This window comes from Pangasianodon hypophthalmus, chromosome 26 (genome assembly GCF_027358585.1).
Source record: "Pangasianodon hypophthalmus isolate fPanHyp1 chromosome 26, fPanHyp1.pri, whole genome shotgun sequence".
NCBI classification, from domain to species: Eukaryota; Metazoa; Chordata; class Actinopteri; order Siluriformes; family Pangasiidae; genus Pangasianodon; species Pangasianodon hypophthalmus.
In genome coordinates, this window is record NC_069735.1 from 19,729,080 (window position 1) to 19,741,365 (window position 12,286).

The 12,286-nt window shown below is 45.1% G+C and overlaps 1 protein-coding gene across 2 annotated transcripts in view; it reads right to left on the reverse strand.

Moving 5' to 3' along the window:
• Positions 1-12,286, reverse strand: part of LOC113524847 (integrin alpha-M) — a 72,141-nt gene that overhangs the window by 7,765 nt on the left and 52,090 nt on the right. For both annotated transcript variants that reach the window (XM_053229770.1, XM_053229771.1), the window contains exons 24-26: positions 9,785-9,863; positions 2,291-2,395; positions 669-710 (exon numbers count right to left, since the gene is read on the reverse strand). In XM_053229770.1, coding sequence (XP_053085745.1) covers positions 669-710; positions 2,291-2,395; positions 9,785-9,863 — 226 coding nt within the window. The remainder of the gene's footprint in view (positions 1-668; positions 711-2,290; positions 2,396-9,784; positions 9,864-12,286) is intronic.

A 12,286-nucleotide genomic window follows, 5' to 3' on the forward strand; every position in this document is an offset into this window, starting at 1 on the left:
TGATCCATCCTGATTCCCTACTTCTGGTTGGAGTTCTCATCGGCTGGAGATTGCTCGCTGCCGCTGGGGCCCCATATGGACGGCCTGAAGATCATTGGGGTTGCTCTGGATGGTGCTGCTTGGGGGCCATGGAGATGGCTTGGGTATCTCATATGGAGAGTTGTACTGTGATGGCTTGGGACTGCAATTGCTGTGGTGGCTTTGGGGCTGCGGTTGCCATGAGCAGTTTTGTAATCAGGACTCCATCAGTGGACAGTGGATAGATTCAACAAACTGGACTTCATGTGAAAACTGTAATAAATTTACTGGCTGTACAATTGTGCTATTTGTCCATGTAGTACACAGTTATAGAAGGGATTTATTTATAATTGCACTATCCGTTAGCACCCAGATGAGGATGGGTTCCCTTTTGAGTCTGTTTCCTCTCAAGGTTTCTTCCTCATATTGTCTCAGGGAGTTTTTCCTCACCACCATCGCCTGTGGCTTGCTCATTAGGGATAAATTCATACATTTACAATTTATTTTGATTTCATTTCGTTTGAATGTATTTATTCCTATAGAGCTGCTTTGTGACAATGTCCATTGTTAAAAGTGCTACACAAATGAAATGGAATTTAATTGAATTGAATGAAGAACAATCAACAGGAAGTAAATAAACCATAACTTACTGCATGTTTCTCAGGCGGTACGATGTTACAGGCTGTAACATTCTGTAAGAAAATAAAGTTTATTAGTGTAGTCTATAGCTAATGATCAGACACACTAAAGTTATTTTCATGATGACGATAATCAACAATATCCTAACCATCCTAACTGGGTGTGTGGAGTGCTGCTTGTGAATGAAGGGTGGAGTCTCCTATTTTGTTCCTATGTTGCTCCTATTGCTCCTATTTACAGGTTTTGTCCTGCAGGGAGACGTTCTGAGCATCGAGAGCAGGTGGTGCTGAACAGAGCAACCTAATTTGACAGTGTCTTGCTTGTGTGTGTGTGTGTGTGTGTTAAAGCAAAAGTTCTGTTTCTTTTAAAATATTACACTGAGAAGTGTTTTTCTGTGGAACATGTTTTTCCAAAGAAACATAAAACAGTCCCGTGCTCTCTCTTATGCCTGCCTCCTGATTCCTTATTCTCTTCAAGGCTCTCTTGGTGGCACAGGCCGAAGACCAACAGGGTCTTCTGCAGCCCGTCAGTATTCCAGCCAGCCCTGACTCACCTGGGGCACCTGGTACACTCATAAAGATGACCCCAGGTTAACCAGAGGCTTTCATTGAGCCCTTTGGCCTTGCCACAGTAGTGGAGACGTGGCCAGGGCTGTTCAACTGCTTCCTCCACTATTGGGAGAAGCCCAGCTGGCCATGCAGCAGCTCCCAGTAGAAAATCAGCTGGAGTCTAGCCCTGGTCTAGCCCTGACATCCTGGTTTACAAGGCAGATGGGTAGGTTTGGTTCTATGTGTACTTCAGAAAAGTCAATGTGGTGTTGAAATTTGACACTGCTTGTCAAACTGCTTGCACAGGTAGGTGCTGCTTTCTTTTATTTAACACTAGATTTGACAGTGGGATATTTTGCAGATCCCCTTGACTCAAGTGTCCTGTGAGGAAAAAAGCCTTTGTCCCCCTGTTTTGTTTACACCAGTTTGTCACCCTTCCTTTCGGTTTGTTTGATTAATGGTGTTTCAGGCCTGACGGGTCCCCAACATTAGAGCGGTGGGGTTTGTGGCATGCTCTTTTTTATATGCTTTGTGTCTTGCAATGAAAGATACATTATGAACAGCAAGGAAGTGGTGCCAACCTAACTTTCCAGTGCCTTGCTAAGTTTGTGTACAAGTGTGTGTGTGTGTGTGTGTGTGTGTGTGAGTGTGAAAGTGACGATTTTGTTTCTTTTTAAATACTTATATTGAGGATTTTTTCTGTGCTGTATAGCATGGATCAGAGCAACAATAAACTGACTCTGTCTCTCATGCCAGCCTCCTGAGTCCTCATTCTCCTTATGACAGCCAGGATGTAACAAACAATTAGAATTCTGTTTAAGGCTGACTCATTAAATAGTGATAATTAGCACTCTCCTTTCATCAGCAGTGTAGTATGTGGAAATGTAGAAATATTTTTGTACCTGTTTTAGTTCTCACTGTCACACTGGACTTGTACATTCACACACCCTAATCACAATCAAATTTATTTTTATTTTTCATTATGTGTAGATTTCATTATAATCTACACAGCTAGAGCATCAACAATAGAATTATTCCAGTCAGAAACATCATCCAAATTTATTATCATTACAATTAATATATACCTGAGACACAGTGATGGTGTGATTGTGCAGATCATGCAAGTTTGTCTGAGATGGCATCCGGAAGCTTACTGCTACAGGCAGATCTTTTAGTCCCAGATTACTCACCTAAAAACACACACACACACACACACACACACACACAAGATTAAAAATGAAAAAAGCAAAAACAAACATCTGAAGAATATAGATTAGTTACAACAAAGCGTTCCACTGTCAGAGAGTGCTGCAATTATTTTTAGCCTGCTGTGGGGTTGATGCAACATGATAGGCTTGCTGTACAACATACCATGGATTAGCTCATGAACAGAAAGAGTAGGATTGATTATGGGATGCTCAGCCATGGACAGCTTTGTAGGTGAGGATGAAGATTTTATAATCAATCTTAGAGTACACAGGAAGCGAATGTAAGGTGTGTAGAATCAGAGTTATGTGTTGTTGGGCAGTGGTGGCTCAACAGTTAAGGCTCTGGGCTATTTATTAGAAGGTTGGTGGTTCAGGCACCAGCACTTCCAAGCTGCCACTGTTGGGCCCTTGAGTGAGGCCCTTAACCCTCTCTGCTCCAGGGGTGCTGTATCATGGCTGACCCTGCACTCTGACCCCAACTTCCTAACAACCTGAGAAAAAGCAAAGAAAAGAATATCACTGTGCTGTAATGTATATGTGACAAGATAAACTTTTCTTCTTCTGTTGTGGAGAGCTACATGTGAGTAAAGCCTGCAGCACAGGTTTGGACATTTTGGAGTTTATGAATAAGATTTTGTAGATTTCCCCTCATAACGACCACCACCGTCCTTCTACTCACCAAGCCCTGAGCATCACCAGTGAGATAACAGCTGCCTTATCATCCTACCAGAGCATCAACCAGAAGAACCAGCACCTGATAACCTGGATCAGAGGTATCTCCATCCACCACTTACCAATGAAACTGCACAAACACCCAAGGTACCAGAGAGTGTGATCTTGATTGTATGTCATTCTTCAGAACAGCAGCAAATGAACCATGACACCCTGCCAGTCATGACTCAGGCCCTGGTTCCCCAGCTTCTAGGCGACTTGATTGAGAAAGGAGTAGCAAGAAAATTTTACCTGTCCATTACTCTAGAGCATCAAGTAAGGCTAGAGACCCTGGTAGACTTCACCCTGAAGTCGAACCAGCTCTACAAGGAAGTCCAAAAAAAGCACCAAACAAACCAGCATGACCTTCCAACTCCAAAGATGTGCACGGAACATCCAGGGAACCTGAGTACATCTCACCCCTGGAGACACAGACCTTCTCATTGGGAAAGACCTGCTGGACCACTTTGAGCCATTGGTAGACTTCAAACAACAAAAATATGGGCCCAAGTACAAGAACCTTTGCCCTTCCAGCCAATGAGCTCCCTGAAAGTGCAATGTCAACTGGCAGATGCCATCCACAGTCCGCCAAGAGATGATACAAACTCAAGTTCAAATGGGAGCCAAACATCACTTCTGTGTGCCCCACAGATGACGACAGGCCCAAACTCGTACTGCACACAAGTAACCGAAGAGATAAATATCCAAGGCACAACCATGACCAATGTGGTATTGCCCCTTTGGGCAGACAACTCAAACTTTAGCCGGAAGCTCTTCAACCTTCTAAGACAGAACACACCAGAGATACCTCAGGTCTCCAAACACAGTCGATTCCCGTTGAAGCCTGACTCGCTAACCATGGCAACCTCCATGGGCGTCTGTGCCCTGGATGTGCAATGGAACAACAGATGCCTGAACCACTATTTCCTCATTGTCTCAGATCTATCCCATGATGTCTACCTCGAAGCAGACATCCTGATGACACTGAATGCTTGTGTGGACACAGTAAACAAAGTGGTGTGGTCTCCCACCCTTGTCAACCTACAACCTCAAATCTCCCCTGATGATCTACTTGCCCTTCAAGCCTCTGATCCTGCACTCAAATCCCTAATGGCTCACCTTTTTGACCCTCAAACTAACCCCATTACAGACTCCAACCTTGCGTTCTCCTCTGACCTCAACTCCACAAAGTAAAGCACATGCTTCCTCTTAAAGACGATGTCCTCCTATATGCCCCTGAACGCACTGCTCCTAAACTTGCAGTTCCTCAGTGCCAAAGGGGGTTATGCTCATGTATTCCAAATGGGTGGAATGCCTCCCGGCACCCAATGACATGGCCTCTGGCATTGTACCGAGGATAATTAAACCGGACTTAAATTCACTAACTACCATAATGATATAGGGTAGCTAACCACCACAAGTTAACCTCACACTGTCCCAAGAACGTATTACTACCCTAAAGCTAGCACCCCAAAATAACCTACTGTCCTGCACCAGTACCTCACCAGGGATGGGGGTGTTGTCTTGTTGTTTGTATGTGTGTCTGCTGTGCTTACTCTTTTCCCAGTGTCTGCCGATGTCTTTACCTTCGAACATCGCCTATCGAAAGGGGGGAGGATGTAGGATCCTGAGTTGCACAAACAGAGAACATGTTCTCCCCCCAACATATTCCAATCAGTGAGCCACTGGAACAGTAAATCAATGAACCCTTACTCCCAGACCCTGAGGAGCCAGTTAATTATTGCCTGTTCATGCAGGGTTGACCTCACGATGTCCTGTGAACAACAGGGCAAACATTAGGACATCCCTGATCAGAGGATGGACCCTCTCAGCCAAGAGGGACCCTGTCACCCTATCAATTTAGGCTATTAACCAAGACCACAATGGCTGGCCCACAGGATAAAATTCAAGGACCCTCAACCATAGATCTGATAACCTAAGGCCAAAAGGGGGACACTCAACCAGGGAGGCCTCAAGAAAAAATCAACAGGGGGTCATCATGGAATAAGACCTTTGTTCTTTCCCTGGGAACACAAAGATCTCCATACTGTCACCAGCAATCACACATTCCACAGAGCCCAGCTTTAACAAATGCACTGGATTACCTTACTCCTGAAAGGACAATGACTTGAAAACTTGCCTTTTTAATGTCATTCCTTATATGTGTCATACCTATATCCACCAGGTCACTATGATGCTTTTGAATGTTTAACAGGTATTATAATGTTAATGAGTGTAAGCATGTGATATTTGGTATGTGTGTGCTCGTTGAATGATTTTTTTGAAAGATGTGAGTAAGGAAATTTGGGTAGAATATTGTTTTATATATGTGTAAAAACAGTTGGGACTAAAAGATTGATCCACACTATATAAAAAAAAGCAGAAAGAAAATTTGCATGACTACAAAGACAATGTATGGAGTAAAGTTATGGGCGGAGAACATCACTACACACTGCCCACACATGCTGATTGGAGCAAACTCTTCTGGGTCAGCCCAGCTAGAAAGGGTTAAAACCCTCGTACACCATGGAAACAGTGAGTTCTCATCAACAAACTACTCCAGGAGAATTCTCGTAGATCAACAGCTTCAAGATGATCTCAGCTTTCTCAGCTTTCAAGATCATGAAGTCCTCTCTCTCCTCTGCTGACCCTGAGCCTCAGCTAAGTCTTCCGCAACCCAGTCCTGTGAAGCCTCCTCGACTTCCGCCTCTACACTCATCAGGTGCCTCTGCAACCCACCTACGAGACTGGTACACGCCTCACTCCATTCACCATCCTGATTGGTCTCTCGAGATGCCACTCAAAAGCATCCAGCCCGCAGACAAATCAACATCGCTGGAAAATCCCTTTAAACAATGACGCAACAAGGGAATGCCCAGCTAGAGCAACACAACCGCAAGTATGATACCTCCAGACTCTAGATGAAGCTGGTGCATTTAATAATGAAACAAAGGTCAAGTTAGTCTAAGAATTGCATAGTGGCCATGGAGGTAATATTCCTGTCAGATTTTATAAGATACATTAAGCTCAACTTATCGGTGGACGAATAGTTGATCAACTGTTTGAAATATTAATTTTGCAAAAACTCCCCCTCTGATCTGATCAATTTAATCTAAGAAAGTAGCTAATTTCCTACAATTTACTGGAAATTGAAAAACTACATTACATTAATCAAGCCTGGAAGTGACAAAAGCATGATCTAATTTTTCAGCCACAAACAATGAGAAAAGTGGTCTGAATTTAGCAATATGAAAAAAGGACATTTTGGTTATGTTGTTAATGTGACAGAAATGGGAGCTGGATGTCAAACACGAGGACAAGCGTGAACCAGTGAGGATGGAGATACTGGAGTATTATCTATGGCTAGTTTAAAAATTCTTTGCTGTACTGATGGATGAGATGCAGTAAATAGTGGTGTCTGTGAAGATTCGATGCTACAAGAGAATTTGTCTTTGTGTACTGGTGCTTAGTATAACAGTAAAATACAAGAAATAATATAATATTAATAAGGTAACCAGCTATGAGCATAAATATAGAAATATAAAAATTTAGGAAAATAAAATAAAATTAGAGACATTAACTGTACATTAATGCAGGATGTGCAAAGGGTGGGCCAGAGCAAATGCTCACAGTTTGAAGTAAGAAGTTGCAGTATAGCAGTATGAGTTGTGTGCGTTAATGTAACACATATGAAACAGCAAAGTGGAGTTTTTCATTAATGCAATGTGTAATGTCCATGGAGGCGGATAAGAGACCAAGGTGGGTCCTGGGTATTGTTGATGAGGCTAGTTGTGGATGGAAAGAAACTGTTTTTGTGGTGTGAGGTTTTAGTCTTGATGGACTGCAGCCTCCTGCCTGAGACGAATGCCTCGAAAAGGTTGTGTCCAGGGAGAGAGGGGTCAGCCACAATCTTAACTGCCTGCTTGAGGGTCCTGGAAGTGTACAGGTCCTGAAGAGGTGGCAGATTGCAGCCAATCACCTTCTCAGCAGAGCAAATGACACACTGCAGTCTGCTTTTGTCCATGGCAGTGGCAGCAGTGTACTAAATTATGGACTCAATAATGGAGGTGTAGAAGTGTACCGTCATTGTCTTTGGTGGGTTGAACTTCTTTAGCTGCCGCAGGAAGTACATCCACTCGTGCGCTTTTTTGATGAGAGATTTGATGTTCAGCACCCACTTGAGGTCCTGGGTGATGATGGTTCCCATGAAGCGGAAGGAGTCCACAGTATCGACTGGGGAGTCACACAGGATGATGGGGTGGGTGGGGAGTTCTCCCTGAAGTCATCCACCATCTCCTCTGTTTTAATAGCATTGAGCTCCAGGTTGTTCTGACTGCACCAGGTCACCAGGTGATCAATCTCCCACCTGTAGGCAGACTCATCCCCCTCAGAGATGAGCCCAATGAGGGTGGTGTCATCTGCAAACTTCAATAGTTTGACAGACTGGTGACTGGAGGTGCAGCTGTTGGTGTACAGGGAGAAGAGTAGAGGAGAAAGAACACAGCCTTGAGGGGAACGAGTACTAATGGTCCAGGATTAAGAGACATGTTTTCCCAGTCTCACGTGCTGCCTCCAGTCAGTCAGAAAATCTGAAATTTCGGCTCTGCTTTCAATACAATCATCCTGGCTCTGCTACAGGACAAGCCCCCCTAGCTGAGTGTGGAATGAGGCACACTCAGCTGGGGGGGCTTGTCTTGTAGCAGAGCCGGGATGATTGTATTGAAAGCAGAGCCAAAATCCACAAACAGGATCCTGACATAGGTTCCTGAGGAGTCCAGGTGCTGGAGGATGAAGTGGAGGGCCATATTATCCGCATCAACTACAGACCTGTTGGCTCTATAGGCAAACTGCAGGGGGTCCAGGAGAGGGTCTGTGATGGATTTGAGGTGGGACAACATGAGGCGCTCAAAGGACATCATTACCACAGATGTCAGAGCAACAGGTCTGTAGTCACTAAGACGTGTGATCCTGGGTTTTTTGCAGATGGGGAAGATGATGGAGGTCTTGAGGCAGGCTGGCAAATGGCATATCACCACTGAGGTGTTAAAGATGTTTGTAAACACAGGAGACAGCTGTTCAGCACAGTAGTTCGGGGGGGGATGGAGAGACAGATTCTGGTCTGGCTGCTTTGCGTTGGTTCCTTCTCTTGAAGTCTCTGTTAACGTCTTGCTCTAGGATGGAGAGGGTCGATCTTGTGGTGGGGGAGGAAGAGGAGGGGGCCGTTGAGGTGTGCATCTGTGGAGAGGCCCCAGCCCCTGCTGTGGTGAGGGTGGTGAAGCTGATGGGCTGGAGTTGGAGTTGGTGCCTGGTGTCGTGGGGAATGGTGACAGGACCGTCCTATTGTCTTTAAAAGCGACAGTAGAACTCGTTCAGGCTGTTGTCCAGACGCAGGTCATTAGCAGAATGGGGGGATTTAGGTTTGTAGTTTGTGATCTGCCTGAGCCCTTTCCAGACAGAAGCAGAGTCAGTGGCTGAGAACTGCTTTTGTAGTTTCTCAGAGTACAGCTGTTTAGCTTCTCTCACTGCCTTGCTAAGCTTGTATTTTGACACTTTAAACCTGGTTCTGTCCCCACTCTTAAACGCAACTTCCTTCTCCAGCCTTAGCTGTCCGAGTCTGGCTGTGAACCAGGGTTTGTCATTATTGTAACTCATCCTGGTGCGTGATGGTACACAGCTATCCTCACAGAAGCTTATGTATGATGTCACAGCTTCTGTGTACTCATCCAGACTGTTGGTAGCATTCCTGAATACATTCCAGGCAGTACATTCCAAGCATGCCTGAAGATCCTCCATAGCCTCCCTGGTCCACTGCTTTGATATCCTCACAACAGGTTTGGAGAGCTTTACTTTCTGCTTGTATGCAGGAACCAGATGGACCATGACATGGTCAGAGTGTCCCAGTGCAGCTCGTGGGACAGTTTGAGAGGCACTGCTTACTGTAGTGTAACGGTGATCCAGAATGTTCCCCTTCTGCACGTTGGCTTGCAGTGGAATGTAAACACCGACCACTACGAATGAAGCGAACTCACATGGGGAGTAGAAGGGCTTGCAGTTTATGAAAAATGATTCAAGATTAGGAGAACAGTACTGCTGAATCACTGTTGCATCATTGCACCAGCCATTATTAGTGTAAAAACAAATTCCTCATCGCATCGGCACGTTTCCCCTTCCTCCAGCGTTTCACTGCATGTGCACGGGTGAGGGCACGTTTGACCAGAATGTCCAGTAAATTCACGGATGTATCGATGAAGGTGGGAAACAAATCTACAGGGACTGTAGCCCTGATGTTCTTAAGCTCTGGTGAACGAGCTCCCGGTATCATCAAAAAAACTGTTTTAACAAACAAAATGAGACAAAAAGTGCACCAACACACCAAGGCAGCCATCCGTGGCGCCATCTTGAAAGCCAAGATGAGTGGTTAGTAACCCGCTAACAGAAGGAAATAAAAAAGTATATTTAATAGACCATAATCATGTTATTTCCCACTTCCTCCTGTGATGTGTGATGTAAGCAATCCCGGGACATGACTCCCTTACAGTCACACTTTAGCCCAAAACATTCCCCTTGCATCTGGATTAACACAAGGACTGTAACTGTGTGTGTTTATAGAGGAGGGCTGTGTGTGTGTGTGTGTGTGTGTGTGTGTGTGTATAAACTCACCTTATACACAAGAGTGATATTTTTTGGGCCTTTATCTTCCAAAGATAAATTCAGATATGTTTTACAAAGCTCAGGAACACTGAGAGAGAGAGAGAGAGAGAGAGAGAGTGAGAGAGAGAATTAGATTCTAGAACAGTCAGCAAGAAAGTCATGCTCCACATGAGCTCTTAAAATTGTACAGTTTTTTCACCTCTGGAGTGAACCAACCCTAACAAAAACCTATATCAAATTGAAGATAAAAGCAAGAGGAATATTAAGATAACTGGGATAACTGTGAGCTGATTCACTTTCCTTTAATTTCTTTTGCATTCTTCAACAAGTCAATTAAGCAGCACTGAGACTGAGAGCAGTTAGGAGGACAGACGGACAAATCAGAAGATACTGGAATTAATTCACATCCAAATAACAGGCAAGACTGAGTTACAATCTACACTGCATTTTAAAAGATTATTACGAAATTAGTGGAACAGAACTAAGAGAGGTTATCTGTTGGCTAAGTAACTTATAGATAAACTAGCAGCAGTCTGTGAGTGACAGTTAAAAAGTGACATTTAGAAAAACAAAACAAAACAAAACAATTGAAGCTACAGCAGGAGAGCTCCCCCTCCATCACATATCCACAAACTACTAAGAGTGCAAAGGACAAGAAAGCCTATAAATACAGGCTGCGGAAGGCAAATCCAGAGACTTTAATGGCAGACTTTTCACAAAAAGGGAACAGATCCATCACCACAAATCTGCTCCTCTACACAGAAGACTGTAATGATTGGCACATGGCTATCTGTAAATATTACAAAAGTATTAGAAAACAAGGCATCTGTAATGGTAGACAAATTCAGATTCATGAAGAAGACGACTCTAACAAGGCATTTCTAACTGTAAATATCTACCATAATGGAACCATAATGTTCCAGGGGACTGAAGCATGTCTCAGCTCTATCCAGACAAACTTTAACAGCCTCAAAGCACTGGCAGAGGCTGAGAAACTAACACAAGGAGAAAACAGTCATGCTGTAAGAGGCTGTGAAGCCCAGAACTCAGAAGAGGAGCTGGAGGAGGCTTAGCCTAGCCCTATTAACTGTGACTCACTGCTGGAGCAGTGTGTCACTCAAATCAGAAACAGCCTCTCCTTATAAGAGGTAGAGCTGGTAGAAGTCAGGGAATTAATGCCCTCACATGCCACATCCAGTGAGCATGTACAACACCTGGTGAACAAACTCAATCAATTCACAAGAGAGTCTAAAGCCAGTGCTGAGAGGAGAGATAAGGGAACTGCAGCAGGACAGGGAGAACCTGAGTAGAGAGCTGAAAGCAGTCACGGAGGAGCTGCTCCTCAGAGAAGGAGAAATACAAAGCCTAAGAGAACAAAGAGCCTCACACACACCTGCTAGCAGCAATCCAGCTCACCCACCACCCAGACACCAGCTGCCCACACTCTGACACGTGAGTCCAACACTCCAACAACAGCAGCACCACTGACAGCACAGGCATAGGCCCCCGAGGGCCCCCAGGAGCAAGAAAATGTGCCCAAGAATGCAAAAGTTGTCACCTTAATCTGTTCAAATGGCAGGTTCTTCAATGAAAAACAGCTCTTTCCTAATCACAAAACATTAAAACTCTGGTGCCCAAAAACAGATAGTGCCCTAGAACAACTGAGCAAGGAAAATCTGGGTGAACCCAGCCACATCATCATCCACATGGGGACGAAAGACCTCAGGTCACAACAAGAGCGAGTGGCAGAATCAGTAACATGGGTGGCCATTAAAGCAACACAAACCCTCCCAAATTCAAAAATAGTTATCTCCACTATCCTACCTAGAACAGACTTCCATCTTTCCACCATACAACGAGTGAACACAGACATCTCACGTGGATGTGCTTAAATGCCAGACATTCACCTGGCACATCATCCCACACTAGATCTTCACCACCTCCATGACCACATCTACCTCTGCAGAGACAGTGTTCATGTGTTTGCTAAAACCCTTAAAGACGTTGCCCTGGGATGTACCTCTGGCAGCCCCCCCAAAGACTGTCAGAGCAACCGCTACCCCTCAGCCAGTGAGATGCTTTCTCCCAGCACAGCTACAAAGCATCGTCACTCCACACTCAGCTGAGCTTTACAATACAGCCCCCACCCAACCCAGTGGTCTGCATCCTATCGCCAGCTCACTCTGCCCCCAAGCCCCTGCCATGGACTTTGCCACCTGCATCCTGCCCCCATGCACCTGCATCCTGGCCCCAAAACACTCACAGCCTGGACCTCCACACCCTGCAGTCTACACCATCAGCCTACACTGCAGCACCCAAGACCCCAGCATCAGCACCCTGCACCTCAAGGCCATTTACCCTGGCAACAACAGCAGCAAAAACACAGAAGACCCAGAGCAGCTTCAGCAAGGAACAACACCACCTTAACAGAGCAGCAGCCTGGTCCACACTCACACGCCCACCAGCCTGAGCAGCAGGAGCAGCCTAGTTATGCTGCAGTCCTGAAAGGAC